The sequence below is a fragment of the Gopherus flavomarginatus genome, chromosome 24 (assembly GCF_025201925.1).
Source record: "Gopherus flavomarginatus isolate rGopFla2 chromosome 24, rGopFla2.mat.asm, whole genome shotgun sequence".
Taxonomy (NCBI): Eukaryota; Metazoa; Chordata; order Testudines; family Testudinidae; genus Gopherus; species Gopherus flavomarginatus.
The window spans coordinates 15,916,998-15,935,373 of record NC_066640.1 but is presented as its reverse complement, the minus strand read 5'-3'; the positions used below and the strand labels follow the sequence as shown (position 1 = coordinate 15,935,373).

Sequence of the window (18,376 nt, the reverse complement as noted above, 5' to 3'; positions counted from 1 at the left end):
AAAATTAAGCAAAGTAAGCTGTTTTAAGCAAAGTAAGCTGTCGTGGGATAAGAGGGAAGGTCCTCTCATGGATTGGTAACTGGTTAAAAGACAGGAAACAAAGGGTAGGAATAAATGGTCAGTTTTCAGAATGGAGAGAGGTAAATAGTCATGTCTCCCAAGGGTCTGTACTGTGACCAGTCCTATTCAACATATTCATAAATGATCTGGGAAAAGGGGTAAACAGTGAGGTGGTAAAATTTGCAGATGATACAAAACTGCTCAAGATAGTTAAGACCCAGGCAGACTGCGAAGAGCTACAAAAGGATCTCTCAAAACTGGATGACTGGGCAACAAAATGGCAGATGAAATTCAATGTTGGTAAATGCAAAGTAATGCACATTGGAAAACATAATCCCAATTTATACATATAAAATAATGTGGTCTAATTTAGGTGGTATCACTCAAGAAAGAGATCTTGGAGTCATTGTGGATAGTTCTCTAAAAACATCTACTCAATGTGCAGCATCAGTCAAAAAAGCGAACAATGTTAGGCATCATTAAGAAAGGGATAGATATGAAGACAAAATATCATATCGCCTTTATGTAAATCCATGGTATGCCCACATCTTGAATACTGCATGCAAATGTGGTTGCCCCATCGCAAAAAAAGATATATTGGAACTGGAAAAGGTTCAGAAAAGAGCAGCAGAAATGATTAGGTGTATGGAAGGGTTTCCATATGAGGAGAGATTAATAAGATTGGGACTTTTCATTTTGGAAAAGAGGTGACTAAGGGGGGATATGATTGAGGTCTATAAAATCATGACTGTTGTGGAGAAAGTAAATAAGGAAGTGCTATTTACTCCTTCTCATAGCACAAGAACTAGGGGTCACAAAATAAAATTAATTGGCAGCAGGTTTAAAATAAACAAAAGGAAGTATTTCTTCACACAATGCACAGTCAGCCTGTGGAACTCTTTGCCAGAGAATGTTGTGAAGGCCGAAACTATAACAAGGTACAAAAAAGAACTAGATAAATTCATGGAGGATAGGTTGGTCCATCAATGGCTATTAGCCAGGATAGGAGGGACGGTGTCCCCAGCTTCTGTTTGCCAGAAGCTGGGAATGAGCAGCAGGGAATGGATCACTTGATTACCTGATCTGTTCATTCCCTCTGGGGCACCTGGCAATTGGCCACTGTCAGAAGAAAGGATATTGAACTAGATGGACCTTTGGTCTGACCCAGTCTGGCTGGTCTTATGTTCTTAAAATTCTCTTCTCTCCTGAGACTGGCATACAGGGATTCAATACAGAAAAACTAAAATAAATGGCTTGAGTGGCTATTTTTAGTGTCCTACATGAGGGCTGTAGACTGTGCAACTTGTGGTTTTCATACGTGTTCGTACTTGAACTTCACAGGTGTATTAAAGAATGTGTATCTGAAGCCTTTATTCTATAAATACAGAGCTCGATTTTCTTGATATTTGCAGTTTGTGTAGAAGCTTCAGTATACGCAGTAGTTACTCTTCACAGTCTTCACACATTCACAAATTTACTCAGGATCCAGAATACAGTGTGCAGATATTGGCTTCATTCTTGCCATGCTTAGTCCTAATATTTCCTTCTAAGCTGGGGGCAAAACACCTCCATGAAAATATTTTTAAACATGAGGTTCTTCCTGGGGTTAGGGTGGGATTAAAATGCATTTTGGAGTAAACTAGATAATCTTTGTCCAAAATGTTAGAACTTTTATAGTGAAAGGAGGCCTACATGAAAGGAATCCAGGAAAGTGGCCTGTCTCCTGTCGCCCCTGGGTTAAGATGACCAGGTGTCCTGATTTTATAGGGACAGTCCCAATATTCGGGGCTTTGTCTTATATAGGCACCTATTACCCCTCACCCCGTCCCAATTTTCCACACTTGCCCTCTGGTACCCCTACCCCTGGGACTTGCCCCTTCAAGTACATGGATATCCACAAATATCTGCATCCACAGATGCAGTTGTATTGTTTAACAATTTTGTGGATTGAATGTGGATCCAAATTTTTTTTATCCGCACAGGGCTTTCTACTTGTACCTTTCCTGGAAGAAGACAAAGGATCCTAAACCACCAAGTACTATGTCTGAGTGTTTAGCTCACTAGTTTGTGTCAGTGTGAAAATGGCGTGCAATATCATGCAAGTCCTGCTCTTACAACTATACATTCATTGCACTCTGCCTGGGATGTATGGGAGAGACATTGCATTTCTATTATAAGGATAATTTGAAGTTCAAGCTGTATCGGCGTAATGATGAGAGAAGTAAAAGTCTGAATAGTGAACTAGCCCGGTCTGAGGAGGGTGAAATCTTGCCTAGAGAAAAAGCAAGAGTGGAGTGGCTGTCTGAAAATTGTTTGTTTCCTCAGCTGGTTAATGTTGTGAAGGCAATAAAGTGCCTGGGCAGCAGGGAAAGTTTGTAGAGTGTTTCATAGAATCAGAGAAGTGTAGGACTGGAAGGGACCTCAAGAAGTCATCTAGTCCAGTCCCTTGCTCTCGAGGCAGGACATTAATGTTTGTCATTTAACAATTTGTTATGTGAATTATAGCAGAAACAGAGAGGGTTCTGATGGGTCACAAGAATGATTAGGAGCCTCTCATAATGGGGAGAGACTAAAATGACTGGAGTTGTTCTTAGACAGGATTTGAGATACATGTACAAAATAACAAGTAGTATAGCACAAGGGGACATTGGAAAGGCAGCAAATTCAGAATGGATAGAAGGAACTAATACTCTTTCACACAACACCCACGTAGCCTGTTGGATTTACAGATCTAAGACATCATCAAGGCCAGCAGGATTCAAAAAGGGCTTATATTTGTATATGAATAGCAAGAAAACCTAGAGTAGTTACAGTAAATATTAAAAATAAGAGGATTGGTTGGTTGTTTTTCTTTTTGAAGGGATAGAAGCCTTCCTGCTAGAGGCATAAGCCACCCCCTAGCTAATTGGGTTTATGAAGAAACTTCCTGGGGTGAGGCTATCCTATAACTGGCTAGTGCAGGATTTCTTACATCTTTCTCTGAAGCAACTAGTACTGGGGTAGATGTACCCTAGCCTGATTCAGCCTGGCAGTTCCCATGTTCCTAGGGATCTTTGCTATATTTCCCAAACTATTTAGAAGATGAATCGTGAGGGGCTTTCAGTTGCATGAGCTCAGTTTTGTGTATGCTGAGGCTGAGTCTAGGAGATGCAGGAAAAAATGTTCTCTTGACCAGGCTGCATGGGACAGTCGTATACATAAGAGATTAAAATTAGCTTTGTGATCATTAGAATTCAAATTTTAGATCTCTAATGGCTGAACATAACTTGCCAGGCTGGAACAGACCAGTGGTCCATCTTCTGAGGAAAGATTGAGTGGAAAAAAAAGGATTTGTTTAGTCTGAAAGAGAGAAGTCTGAGGTGGGAAATAAGTCTTCAAGTTTGTAAAAACTTGTTGTATAAAGGAGGGTGATAAAATTGCTTTCCTTATCCACTGAAGACAGGACTAGAAGTGGAATCCCCATCATTAGAGGTTTAAAGAACAGGTTAAACAAACACCTATCAGGGATAGATAATATAGTGCAGAGGACTGGACTGGATGACCTATCAAGGTCCCTTCCTGTCCTACATTTCTGATTGTCTGGTCATGGATAATGCTAGAAACTTCCAAGAAAAGCATTTAATTCATGTAATGCCCTTAATTCTGCAATATCATACCTTCTTCCTAACAAGTGGTGATCCCATTATAAAAGCATCAATGGCACATTGTACTGTTGAGCCTAGATACTGCTAATTTCATTGAACAAAACTAAGCCATATTCTAGTATTCATCTGTTTGAGCAAATTAGGCAAATGTATGTTAAAAATAGTATTATAGTCCCTGCATATGGGTGTGTCTGGTACTCCCCCAGTTTGCACTTTCTATGTTGGTACCTAACATCCAGAAAACCGAGGTCTGGGTGCTAAGGGATTCTGTCTGCACTACAAATACAAATGTGTTGTGGGAGAGACCCTATACAAGTAGGATTAAAACATGGTTCAGTCTTGCAGTGTAGATGGGACCTAAGCTTGCTCCAGATCATGTGAAAGTCTTGGGTGCGTCCAAGGTTTTAGTATAGTTGAAGAACATGTTTGAGGTTCCATCTGGTCTACAGAATGGATGCATGTTGTAGCTGAGATGATTGATCTGCAGTGAAGGCACAAGCCATGTTCACTTCTGCCCTAGGCGTACAGAGTGAGAACTATGCTGACTGCATCCTTGCTTCTGCTACACATTCACATTTTGAACCCACACTTACATATAGCATAACTGTTGCACCATTTGGATGGGATTTTTTTTTTTCTTCCCAGGCAACAACGTACCAAAACTGTGCCCTCTGGCAGGGCTCAAGCCACTGCTTGTAACTGGCATTGTGGAGGCAAAGCATGCTACCATAACAGGGGTTAGAAAATTCTTTCCCACAAGGTTTCAGTCCCTGTTGTGTTGCTGCCTCTTGCTAACAGTGGTGCTGGTTTGCAAGAACTGCAATGTGAGCCCTATGGCGTTTTACACCTGCAGATATTCTTATCGCTTGAATGTTTAATATTGAAAGTCGTGTTTGCAAGTAAGTATTTTATCTGTTCAGGGGAAGTTTATGCAAATTGTGAGTGTAAATACAGCTTAAGTCTTTCTGTATTTGTAGGTGGGCCCAGCACAAATATTTTGTCTTAGTGGCTATAAAAAAAAACCCACAAAAATCTGAATGTGAAAATGCTCTAGTTTCTAAGAATTTTACACTAGGTTGATTATTGGGTTTCAGCCACTTGGCCAAGAGCCCTTTGTCAGATGACGGATATGTGTATATTTCACTAGCTTTAAAATAAGGTCTAGTGAGAGGGTCCTGCGCTTCCATGAAGAAGCAGTGGGCTAGCTATGTGATGAGTGTCTGTCCTGGGGGGACACGATGAGAATAGGAGATGCTTCTCTGACTGATTAGGGAGCTGGACAAAAGAGGAATAGGAAAAAGTGACTATGTGGCCATTTTTGGCAGAAAGTGTGACCAGCTGTATGAGGCAGTGGCTAGTGAGGCATAGTTACCTGATCTGGTCTCCATAGACCATAGAGTTCAACTAAAGATTTCTTAGGCCTTAGCTACACTGGAGAGTTGCAGCGCTGGTGGTGGCTTTACAGCGCTGCAACTTACTCACCGTCCACACTTGCAAGGCACATACAGCGCTGCATCTCCCTGGCTACAGCGCTGCATGTACTCCACCTCTGCCTAGGGAATGACTGCAGCGCTGGTGATGCAGCGCTGCTCCGCCAGTGTGGCCACCAAAAGCGCTGTTGTTGGCCTCCAGAGGTATTCGGAGGTATCCCAGAATGCCTGCTCAGCCACTCTGCTCATCAGTTCAAACTCTACTGCCCTAGCCTCAGGTGACCCGCCCTTTAAATGCCCTGGGAATTTTAAAAATCCCCTTCCTGTTTGCACTCCACACCTGGCTGAGCAATCAGTGAATCTTTCCAGGTGACCATGCCTCCACGCACCAAATGAGCCCCAGCATAGAGCAATGGCGAGTTGCTGGACCTCATCAGTGTTTTGGGGGAGGAAGCTGTGCAGTCCCAGCTGCGTAGGAATTACGATACCTATGGCCAGATCTCAAGGGCCATGCTGGAAAGGGGCCATGACCGGGATGCGGTGGAGTGCAGGATTAAAGTGAAGGAGCTGTGGAGTGTCTATTGCAAAGCCCGTGAGGGAAACCGCCGCTCTGGTGCTGCCCCCACGACCTGCTGTTTTTACAAAGAGCTGGACGCGATACTTGGGGGTGACCCCACCGCCAATCCGAGGACCACGATGGACACTTCAGAGCGGGGAGGGGAGGAGGAGGAGGGGGAGGAGGAAACCGAGAGTGAGAGTACTGGGGTTGGGGGAGACGCCCCGGAGTCCCAAGAGGCATGCAGCCAGGAGCTCTTCTCAAGCCAGGAGGAAGGTAACCAGTCGCAGCAGGCAGTACTTGGTGAAGGACAAGCAGAGGAGCGGGTTCCCGGTAAGCAGCTTTTATTTTCAGGATGGAAATGTTTCAGGAGAGGAGGGAGGGTTAGGGCTGCATGCATGCATGCCTAGATGTGGAATAGCCCATTGATGTGGTCTATCACGTCGCGGTAATCGGTCTCAGTAATCTCTTCAAAAGTTTCAGCCAGAGCGTGGGCAATGCACTTGCGCAAGTTTATAGGGAGAGCCATTGTGGTCCTTGTCCCAGTCAGGCTAACGCGTCCACACCACTGTGCCACGAGGGGTGGGGGGACCATTGCTGCACGCAGGCAAGCTGCATAGGGGTCAGGGCGGAATCCGCATTGCTGTAGAAGACCCTCCCGCTCTTCCCAGGTGACCTGCAGCAGCAAGATCTTCCAGGATTAACTCCTGTGGAAAACGTTGGGAGAGTGTTCAGTGTAGGTGCCCCCTGCAGCTGTTTGCTTTCCCCAATGCACAGAAACCCCAGCACAGCCCTGAAGCAATCAGTCCCCCTTACTCACCATTTTGGGGCTCCTGTGGGTTATGTGCGCTCTCTTTGGTATGGGAAAATTATACTAAAGTGAAGGCTGTAAACTCCTTCACTGTGTGGGAATAACTGTCTGAGATATAAACAATGCTGCCTCTGTTAACTGTGGCCTTTTTTTCCTTTCCACAAGTGACCTTGAGTTCTCAGCTGCCCGTGTTAACAGCAGCTCAAAGACTCCAAAACCTGTGGAAGAAACCACGTAAAAGCAAAGACGACCTGCTGCAAACAGTTATGGATCACTCTGCCAGAGAGAATAAAAAACTGCAGGACTGGAGGGAAAGGGAAAGCAGGATCCGCCAGAGAAACGCAGCGGCCAGGAAGAAAAAGCACAAAGCAGCTGATAAGCATCCTGGCATGCCAAGCAGACTCTATCCAGGCGCTGGTAGCCATGCAGGCAGAGCACTACCGCACTGCCCCCTCCCCATCCCAAAGCTCTTTCCCTTGTGCCCCAATGTCAGCTCCAAACCCCTTTCCCCGGCATCCAGGTTCTTACCTCCACCAGCTGCCCCCAACACCTGTACGTTCACCAGCCCTGAGAACTACGACCCTTACCCTCTGCACTCAACCCCCATCACCATGCAGTATAGGCATCCTGAAGTGCAGCAGTCATTGCACAGCACTCCAGACACGACATATTCAAACCTGTGACTGTACAGTTCCGACCCCACCCCTCTGCCCTTTTAGGTTCCCAAAATATTGTATGTCTGTCAATAAAGTTCTTTTCTTTTCAATAAATGAATTCTTGGCTTTGAAAACAGTCTTTATTATTGCAAAAAGTCAAAGATACCTTAGCCCAGGAAAGAAACAGGCACTGCAAATCAGCTTAGGAAAAACAGGCTTGGTCTACAGTATGTGTTTAAACCGATTTTAGCAGAGTTAAACCAATTTAACGCTGTACCCGTCCACACTACGAGGCCCTTTATATCGATATAAAGGTGAGAGGAGTAGCACTAAAATCGGTATTACCATATCGGATTAGGGTTAGTGTGGTTGCAAATCAACAGTATTGGCCTCCGGGCGGTATCCCACAGTGCACCACTGTCACCGCTCTGGACAGCAATCTGAACTCGGATGCAGTGGCCAGGTAAACAGGAAATGTCCCGCAAAATTTTGATTTTCATTTCCTGTTTGCCCAGCGTGGAGCTCTGATCAGCATGGGTGGCAATGCAGTCCCAAATCCAAAAAGAACTCCAGCATGGACTGTATGGAAGATACTGGATCTGATCGCTGTATGGGGAAACAAATCTGTTCTATCAGAGCTCCGTTACAGAAGACGAAATGCCAAAGTGTCTGGGAAAAAAAAATCTACAGGCTACACAGTGCTGCGTGACAAGCGTAACGGGAAGCCAGAGACTCAAATGCACGCTCATGGAGGAAGGGAGGGGGTACTGAGGACTCCAGCTATCCCACAGTCCCCAGCAGTCTCTGAGAAGTATTTGCATTCTTGGCTGAGCTCCCAATGCCTGTAGGTTCAAACACATTGTCAGGTGTGGTTCAGGGAATAGATCGTCAATTTACTCCCTCCACCACCACCACCACGTGAAAGAAAAGGGAAAGAAATCGTTTCTTGACTTCTTTCAGTGTCACCCTATGTTTACTGAATGCTGCTGGTAGACGTGATGCTGCAGCAGTGAAGAGCAGTATCCGCTCCTCTCCCCTCCCCGGTGGCAGACAGTACAATATGACTGATATCCATCGTCACCATCAGGCCGTGAGTGCTCCTGGCTTGCCTCAGGTGAGGTCGGCCGGGGGCGCCTGGGTAAAAATAGGATTGATTCCTGGTCATTCCCAGTAGATGGTACAGAATGGCTGGTAACCATCCTCATCATAGCAACTAGGGGCTGAGCTCCATCAGCCCCCTCCCTTTCCTGTGTAAAGAAAAGATTCTGTCCTGCCTGGACTATCATAGCAGCGGGATGCTGGGCTCCTCTCCCCCGCACCGCTTAATGTCCTGCCTGGACTGTCATAGTACCGGGAGGCTGCCTCCCCCTCGTTTTATCTCACTAACAAGTCACTCTTTCTTATTCCTGCATTCTTTATAACTTCATGACACAAATGGGGGGGACACTGCCACGGTAGCCCAGGAAGGTTGGGGGAGGAGGGAAGCAATGGGTGGGGTTGTTGCAGGGCCACCCCTCGTGAATGGCATGTAGCTCATCATTTCTGCGGGATCTGACACGGAGCAGCTGTACTCTCTGATACACTGCTTTTCTAGTACACTTGCCCCATATTCTAGGCAGGACTGACTCTATTTTTAGAAACCATAAAGGAGGGATTGACTCAGGGAGTCATTCCCAGTTTTGCCTTTGTGCCCCCTGCCGATCTCAGCCAGGGCACCCATGATAGCAGCAGACAGCACAGAAGGACAGATAACCATCATCTCATTGCCAATTTACACCGGCAGCAGACGGTACAGAACAACTGGTAACCGTCTCTGCTATCATGCAAAAGCAAATTAATGCTGCTGTGTAGCGCTGGAGTATCACCTCTGTCCGCGGCATCCAGTACACATACGGTGACTGTATTTAAAAAAAAAAACAAAAACAAAAACAAAAAAAAAAAAGCTGAACGGGCTCCATGGTTGCCATGCTATGGCGTCTGCTAGGGCAATCCAGGGAAAAAGGGCGCGAAATGATTGTCTGCCGTTGCTTTCCCGGAGGAAGAAATGACTGACGACATTTACCCAGAACCACCCGCGACAATGATTTTTGCCCCATCAGCCACTGGGCTCTCAACCCAGAATTCTAAGGGACGGGGGAGAGTGCGGGAACTATGGGATAGCTACGGAATAGCTACCCCCACAGTGCAATGCTCCGGAAATCGACGCTAGCCTCGGACCATGGACGCACACTGCCGAATTAATGTGCTTAGTGTGGCCGTGTGCACTCGACTTTATACAATCTGTTTTATAAAACCGGTTTATGTAAAATCGGAATAATCTCATAGTGTAGACGTACCCAGAGTTTCCTACTAACATTGTAACCACTGCACTTCACTCCCGTGCAAGGCACCAAATATTACTGTTGGTTTTCAGCCTCAAATTCCTCCCTCAAGGCATCCCTGATCCTTGAAGCCCTGTGCTGGGCCTCTCTAGTAGCCCTGCTCTCTGGCTGTGCAAATTCAGCCTGCAGGCTTTGAACCTCAGAGGTCCATGCCTAACTGAATGTTTCACCCTTCCCTTCACAAATATTATGGAGGGTACAGCACGCGGATATAACCGCAGGGATGCTGCTTTCCCCCAAGTCTAGCTTCCCATACAGAGATCGCCAGCGCCCTTTTAAACGGCCAAAAGCACACTCCACAGTCATTCAGCACCGGCTCAGCCTGTATTTGAACCGGTCCTTGCTCCTGTCAAGCTTCCCTGTATACGGTTTCATGAGCCAAGGCATTAACGGGTAAGCGGGGTCTCCAAGGATCACAATGGGCATTTCAACGTCCCCTACCGTGATCTTCCGGTCTGGGAAAAAAGTCCCTGCGTGCAGCTTCCTGAACAGGCCAGTGTTCCGAAAGATGCGTGCATCATGCACCTTTCCAGGCCAGCCTGTGTTAATGTCAATGAAACACCCACGGTGATCCACAAGCGCCTGGAGAACCATAGAGAAACACCTCTTCCGATTAATATACTCGGATGCTAGGTGGGGTGGTGCTAGAATAGGAATACGCGTCCCATCTATCGCCCCTCCACAGTTAGGGAAACCCATTTGTGCAAAGCCATCCACAATGTCCTGCATGTTCCCCAGAGTCACAGTTCTTCTTAGCAGGATGCGATTAATAGCCCTGCAAACTTACATCAAAACGACTCCAGCGGTCGACTTTCCCACTCCAAACTGGTTCCCAACCGATCGGTAGCTGTCTGGAGTTGCCAGCTTCCAGATTGCAATAGCCACCCGCTTCTCCACCAGCAGGGCAGCTCTCAATCTCATGTCCTTGCGCCACAGGGTGGGGCGAGCTCAGCACACAGTCCCATGAAAGTGGCTTTTCTCATCCGAAAGTTCTGCAGCCACTGCTCGTCATCTCAGCCTTCCATGACGATGTGATCCCACCGCTCAGTGCTTGTTTCCCGAGCCCAAAAGCGGCATTCCACGGTGCTGAGCATTTCCGTGAAAGCCACAATCAATGTTGTGTCATAACGCGTCAGGCGACTCGCAGTCATCGTTGGACTCCTCATCACTTTGGAACTTAAGGAATAGCTCAACTGCCAAATGTGATGTGCTGGCGAGATTCGTCAGCATACTCCTCAGCAATTCGGGCTCCATTTCCCACAGAAATGGCGCTGCACAGAAACCGTTAGGAGAGTCACAATGGCGCCAAACGTGGATGGAAAAGCAGGGACTGCTGGGATGTAAAGCAATGCATCACGGAGCGTTGGGACGGGAAGCAGAATGACCCACACCCTTCCGTCCCCTTCCCACAACCCACGGCGCCAAAATGGGACGAGATGTTCTGTGGGATAGCTGCCCGTAATGCACCACTCCCAACAGCGCTGCAAATGCTGCAAATGTGGCCACACTGCAGTGCTGGTAGCTGTCAGTGTGGCCACACTCCAGCGCTTTCCCTACACAGTTGTACGAAGACAGCTGTTTCTCCCAGTGCTGCAGACCTCCAAGTGTAGCTAAGGCCTTAGAGAGTGGTGGTGAGAACCAGTTCTACAGATGCCACCAAATGCACCCTCAAACCAAAGGCCCAGAGCCCGTTTCCCATGGGCAAAATGTCCATTGACTCCAGTGAGAATAGGATCATGTTCTGATAGAATGCTTGGCAATACACTTATAGTCCAAATGGCATTTGTTATCCTACAATTAACTCTACTCCCACCCATGCTGTGTCCCTGTCCTTAAATCTTGCCTCCTGTTATTTTATTTGCCACACTGGATCAAAGCTGTTTATATTTGACTTATTATGCTCACTCTGTTAGTTGTTTTCAGACTTTCATTATAACATTCTGAACTGAAGTTCATTGGCTGTGTTTTAAATGAAGTAATTGCATTTGATTTACTCCTCAATCTAACATTTAATAGTAAGACTAAGCCTGAAAGTCCTACCAAACAATGAGTGAAGTGGCAGAAAGGTAGTTTCCTTTAGCACTGGCCCTGCAGTTTGTCACTCAGCTTTAGTTATGGTATTTGCTCCAGGCTATAGTGCTGTGTGGTTTCTGGTACAAAACCCCAAACCACTCGTTAAAGAGTATTGTGAAGCGCTGAGTAGTGGATAATTAAAAAAACAAACCATGAAAACCACAAGCAGTAACACTTGTCGGTTCCCTTCTTCTTGCATTCTTTGGGGAGGAATGTTGAAGTATTGGGTGCTCTTCTTCTAGGACCTCAGGCCTGTCAGTTTCCCCTCTTCTTCTTCCCCAACAAAGATCATGACAGGTTAGTATAAAGCTAAGAGACCATTGAGAATATCCAGCTAATGCCAAGGATTAAATTAAAGGCTCATTGCAAATAAATTCTGTGCTGCATCATCATTAGGAGCTTCCTTTTGAGTGAGTTGTGAGGAGCTCTATTTAGTTTAGTGGACTAAGGAACTGGAATCTGATCAGTCTAATTGGTTATCCCAAGGTCTGAAAGATCTTGTTGTATGAGGCTTTTTATCATTCATTATCCATTGCCACCTGGGATTTGATATTGCAAAGTCAGAAAAGCACTTCTTTTGAGCCCCAACGTGCTGTACATAGAACACGTTCTAGAAAAATAAAACTGAGATTAAGAACTAGAAAAATCTGCTTTGAACCTATATTTAAATTGGACCAATGAGTTGTCAGAGTGGATGTCCAGAGGTAGAAGATGCCACCTCCATGTAGCAGCATGGGTGAAAGCCTGGTATTTGGAACTGGCAAGTGGAGGTAATCAGACATCCAGTTCAGCAACTGAGCAGGTGTTGCTATGGAAACTAAGAGCTTGTCTTCACTGAGGAGCAACGTGCACTACAGGCGTGTGATTTCTAAAGCAAACAAACACGTTGTGCACTAACTGGTATGTGCAGACCCTGCAATGTTCACTAGAACTTCCCTACTGTGCTTTAACATAGCTTGACACTCTCGGGAGCTACTAGTGCACAGAGAAGAGTTTACATGTTCCAATTAATGTGCTTTAGAAATCTCATGCGTGTAGTGTACGTTACCCCACCACGTAGACAAGCCTGAAGTTGCAAAGCTGGGGGGATGAGGCTGTGCAGCAAAGGGACTTTGGGGCCTTATATCAGCAGGCTCTCAACAAGTGCTCAGATGTTTTTCATTTTTGTCTTTGCAGTTTGTCCACCTGATTGTAAGTCACAAGGCTGCACCTCTGATGGTCAGTGCTGTCACAGCGAATGCCTGGGCAACTGCTCGGAGCCCAACAATCCTGAGAAGTGTGTGGCTTGCCGTAACTTTTACCTTGATGGCAAGTGTGTGGAGACCTGCCCAGCCAAGTACTACCGCTTCGAGGGGTGGCGTTGCGTGACCTTCAGCTTCTGCCAGGAGCTGCACAACAAGTGTAAAAATGCCAGGGAATCCGGGTGCCATGTTATTCACAACAATGAGTGTGTTCATGAGTGCCCATCGGGATACATCATGAACTCCAGCAAGTAAGTGATGTCCATGTTGTTGCCCGGTGTTGCTGCTTGTGTTATCAGTTGTATATCATACTTATTTAGAGACACACACTTGCTGTATCATAGAGTTTTGTATTCTATTCCTAGATTGAGAAACAACTCCAGTGTTGCGTCTTATTGACTCATAGACTTTAATGCCAGAAGGGACCATCATGATCAGCTAGTCTGACCTCATGCAGTACATTGCAGGTCACAGAACCTCACCCACCCACTCCGGTAATAGGCCCGTAACCTCCGGCTGAGTTACTGACATTCTCAAATGTTGATATAAAGACTTCAAATTACAGAGAATCCACCATTTGCTGTACTTCAGACCAGCAACTGGCCTGTGCCCCATGATGTAAAGGAAGGCAAAAAATCCTTGGGTCTCTGCCAATTTGATCTGGGGCAAAATTCTTTCCCAACCCCAAATATGGCAGTCAGTTAGACCCTGAGACCAACCCCCCAGGCACCTGGGAAAGAATTCTCTGTAATAACTTAAAGCCTCCCCATTTAATTGCCCATCTCCAGCTGTTATAGACATATGCTAATAGCCATTGTGAATGGGCCATATGGCATTGTAGGCAAAACCATCATACTATGGTTAAGGGAAAATGTAACAAACAAGTATTGCATGTGCAGAAGAGAGGACACAGCAGGGGTAGGCAACCTATGGCACGCATGCCGAAGGCGGCACGCAAGCTGATTTTCAGTGGCACTCACACTGCTCGGGTCCTGGCCACCGGTCCAGGGGGCTCTGCATTTTAATTTAATTTTAAATGAAGCTTCTTAAACATTTTTAAAACCTTATTTACTTTACATACAACAATAGTTTAGTTATATATTGTACACTCATAGAAAGAGACCTTCTAAAAATGTTAAAATGTATTACTGGCATGTGAAACCTTAAATTAGAGTGAATAACTGAAGACTCGGCCCACCACTTCCGAAAGGTTGCCGACCCCTGGAATACAGTCTTTCTGACAATTCTCAGGGCTTTAAGGACAAAAGAATAAAATAGTGTACATAGTTATATGCTGTTGATTGCAGAAAACCTTGTTTCTCCCACAATAAAATTACATACTGTGATGAGTCAGATTTCCTTTGAATATCTGTAGTTTTGTGTTCATGAACATTTGCTCTTTGATTAACAAATCAGGGAATTTATGCTATGGCTGGATTTTTTTAGTCTATTTCCTGTTTTGTATTTCAAACATATGAACCAAGAGCCCCAAAAGTGGGCTCCGCATTGCTTGTGTGTAACAGCAAGGTCCTCCTCTTGCCGTCCCTGCTCACACCAGTCCTTCTATCACTGGGACTTGCTCACAATGTCCTGGTGTTTTTCCTAGAGGAGATGACAGTCTTCCTCTGAATTATACTGAAAGTCGGTGCTGGTGTCATAACTGCAAGAACAGCTTGTCTTTTTATTGCCATTTTAAAAAAAGTATACTGTGTCCAAAACACATCAATATAAATCCGTTTACCATTTTTAAATACAGTTCTGTGTACTGCCTTCCAGCTATTGATAGAGAAATCCTAGGAAAGGTCCTGCGTCCTGTTCATGAATTATCTGTTTGGTTAACTACTTTAAGATGAAGGATGGGCCTGGCTTTCTTACAAATAGCATTAATTAACCCTAAGAGCAGGAGCTACAGTCTTGTCCTCACAAAGAATCATTTTCCTCTTCATGTGAATGACTTTGAAAAGCCATGGGCTTAAAAAGTTCAGGATCTGGCATATTAGCAAGAAGGAACAGAGAGCTGTTGGTTCTGGAAGATCTTTACAATTTTTTTTTTCCCAATAAATACCATTTGAATTGGAGCACAGCATGCAGACATGCCTAGGTGAGAAGAGAAGTAGCTGTCTTCTTTCCTTTGTCACCATAGGAATTTCATCTTCCGAACTATCCGGGTGGCTAAGCACTGGAATAAATTGATGGAGGTAATGGAATCTCCATCATTGGAGATTTTTAAGAGTAGGTTAGACAAACTCTTGTCAGGGATTCTCTAGATAATACTTAATCCTGAGATAAGTGCTGGGGACTGGATTAGATGACCTCTCAAGGTCCCTTCCAGTCCTATGATTCATTGTTGAATTAAAATCAAAGATGTTTAGACCAGTCATTCTCAAAGCCGATCTGCCGCTTGTTCATGGAAAGTCCCTGGCGGGCCAGGTCAGTTTGTTTACCTGCCGTGTCTGCAGGTTTGGCTGATTGCAGCTCCCACTGGCTGTGGTTCGCCACTCCAGGTCAATGGAGGCCGCGGGAAGTGGCACAGGCCGAGGGATGTGCTGGCTGCCCTTCCCACAGCCCCCATTGGCCTAGAGCGACAAACCGCGGCCAGTGGGAGCTGCAGTCGGCCGAACCTGCGGGCGCGGCAGATAAACAAACTGGCCCAGCCTGCCAGGGGCTTTCCCTGAATAAGCGACAGACCGGCTTTGAGAACCACTGCTCTAGATAATACTTAATCCTGAGATGAGTGCAGGGGACTAGATTAGATGACCTCTCAAGGTCCCTTCCAGTCCTGTGATTCATTGTTGAATTAAATCAAAGCTGCTTATACCATCAGATGGTTCTTTCTTTATCAGATCTCTCATTCTGGTTTTGATTCACAGACTGGTGAGGAGAAATTGTCCTCTGTCACAATATCTTGTATTCCAGTGCTGGGACTTCAACGAAGAAAAAAGTGATTTTTAGGAATATTCAAGTGTTATGTGAGGCTGTTTAGAGCCAGATATTATGTGTGATGCAAGTGAGTCACTCAGCATATTGTCAAAATACTGTTGCGTTTTCAATTGGTTACCCTGCATGTATGAATTCTGATGGAGAAGCCCCAGTTTATGCTATGCAAAAACATCTCTCATATATTTTCTGCACTCTCTTGTTTTTCAGCCTGCACTGTTCTCCATGTGCAGGGCCCTGTCCGAAGATTTGTGACTACAGCAAAGAGAAGATAATTGATTCAGTGACATCTGCACAGGAGCTTCGTGGCTGCACCATCATTAATGGAAGTTTAGTCATAAACATCCGTGGAGGAAGTAAGCTCTGCATCTTATGAGCTGCATCAGGGAGAACTCTCAGAATGTGGAAAAGCATGACAGTGGGGAGAGAGAACTGAATGTCCAAAAAGACAATGAAGCAATGTCTATTGAGCCTAAGATCTCTGCAGGGCTTTTAAAGCTTTGAATGCAGAGAATTTGTGTGCAGAAAGCATGCTTCAGCCCCACAGTGATTCAGGAATTAATCCCTCTATGTAGTTAGTTATTGAAACGTAAGTTAAGTTTCGTAGGTTGAAGGGATCACTGTGATCATCTAGACTGCCCCTCTTGTATAACACAGGCCATGGAACTGCTCCAGAATAATTCCCAGAGCAGATCTCTTAGAACAGTATCCATTTATACAGAGAAATATGGGATCAGTACAGTGCTCATCACCATGGTATCAGAGAGCCTAAACCTATTGTTTCCCTCTCCCCAGATAACATAGCAGCTGAGCTTGAAGCGAATCTTGGCTTGATTGAAGAAATCTCAGGTTACCTAAAAATTCGCCGCTCCTATGCCTTGGTTTCTCTCTCTTTTTTTCGTAAGCTACATCTGATTAAAGGGGAGACATTAGAAGCTGGGTGAGTTTTTATATAAGATGCTTCAGTCTGTTATTACATATTGGGGACCAATGTAAATCATCAGGAGAATGTTAGTAAATTATTTTTAAACATGTGTTTAATTGCTGTCTGCCCATAGTTGCAGCCTGTCCTTACGGGTTCTGTGTGGGGAACTTTCATGTTATGTCTGGATTAGTGCATGAGAAAACCCATCCTCATCCATTCTCTCTCTTCTCACAGGAATTATTCCTTCTATGCCCTCGACAATCAGAACCTGCGCCAGCTCTGGGACTGGAGCAAACACAACCTCAGCATAGCAAGGGGAAAGCTCTTCTTTCATTATAACCCCAAACTGTGCTTATCAGAAATCCACAAAATGGAGGAGATCTCTGGGACTAAGGGACGTCAGGAGAGGAATGACATAGCCCTGAAGACAAATGGCGACCAAGCCTCTTGTAAGGAAGCTTCTTAATGTGAAGAGATCTGTGCTGTATGCACCCCTTTGCTAACCTCTTTGTCTGTCTTGTGAATGCTAACCTCTTTGTCTGTCTTGTGAACTTCTCAGGGCAGGGACTGTCCTGGTGCTCTCTGCGTAAAGCCCAGGCATATCAGTTACTCTGTAAGCTAGCTGAAGGGACACCCTCAACTTGCCACGAGTTAAAAGTAGTTTCAGGTCTGATCTCTGCCCTGGAGGCCCCCTGCCAGCTTATGTGGTTATACAGTTTTTCCCAAAAACATTTTGTGGTGCCCTTCCCCCTCCCACCCTTTGACTGGGAGCTCTTCAGGCAGGGCCTGGCCAGCCTTGTGTCTTTGCACAGCCTCAATCCTGAGTGGGGCATCTGGGCCCTGCTGCTGTGCACGTTTAATTATCTCCTTTCTCTGTGCGATGGGAAGTGGTGACAATGAACTGTAGGCTGCAAAATAAACGGAAAAGGAGAGAGTATTTCTGCTCGGTTCGTCTGGAGCTGTTGCTGTGACAACCGTTGGAGAAAATTTTCAAGCAGAAATGTGACTTATTTTTAAAGGCTGGCATTTCCTTTCAAGTAATAATAAGGAAGGTCCCATGTCAACAGAGCTAAGGAATACAGAGGGGGCAGCTTTGCCTCTAGCAGCATTCCCAGGCCTTAGCTTGAGTGCTCAGAGCCAGCATCTCACCCTGTTCCCAGCCAAAGATGCCGTCCAAGCTTTCCCAAGGTTGATCAGGGCACAACGGATGCCAGTCAAGCCTTTCAGACCCACTGCAGCCTTAGGTGAGGCAGAGTGAACTGGATCTGAGGGTGCTGCCTCTGCAGGATTCCTATCCCCTCTCCAGCCAAAGAGCAGCAATGGGCTTTTTCCAGAGCCAGAGGGCATTGCCTCTGCTGGCCCAGGGAGTGGGAGACTGGATCTGGGGCCCAAACCATGCTCTTGTGTGGTTGTGTGTGACTCTTGATGCAAAGCTGCCAGGCAGGCTGTCCAGTTTGTCTTTAAAGCAGCCCTCCTCCCTCCCAGTGCTACCTCTGGTGGGCTCAGCTGTGGCTTGCTCCTCTTCAACAATGGGGAGTTTGGGGCAGGCATGATGTGTTTGGCTTTTTGTTTGATTCAAGTCTAGTTTTCAAATTGACAGCATCCTCTTTATAAAAAAATAAAAATAAAAATCCATTGTTTTTTCTTGACTAAACACCAGCC

At 45.7% G+C, this 18,376-nt stretch overlaps 1 protein-coding gene across 3 annotated transcripts in view; it reads left to right on the top strand.

Annotated features, from left to right (window-relative positions):
• The window catches only part of INSR (insulin receptor), a 121,934-nt gene that overhangs the window by 72,350 nt on the left and 31,208 nt on the right, over nt 1-18,376 (top strand). For all 3 annotated transcript variants that reach the window (XM_050934000.1, XM_050933999.1, XM_050933998.1), the window contains exons 3-6: nt 12,788-13,103; nt 16,000-16,145; nt 16,585-16,729; nt 16,949-17,163. In XM_050934000.1, the coding sequence (XP_050789957.1) occupies nt 12,788-13,103; nt 16,000-16,145; nt 16,585-16,729; nt 16,949-17,163 (822 nt within the window). The remainder of the gene's footprint in view (nt 1-12,787; nt 13,104-15,999; nt 16,146-16,584; nt 16,730-16,948; nt 17,164-18,376) is intronic.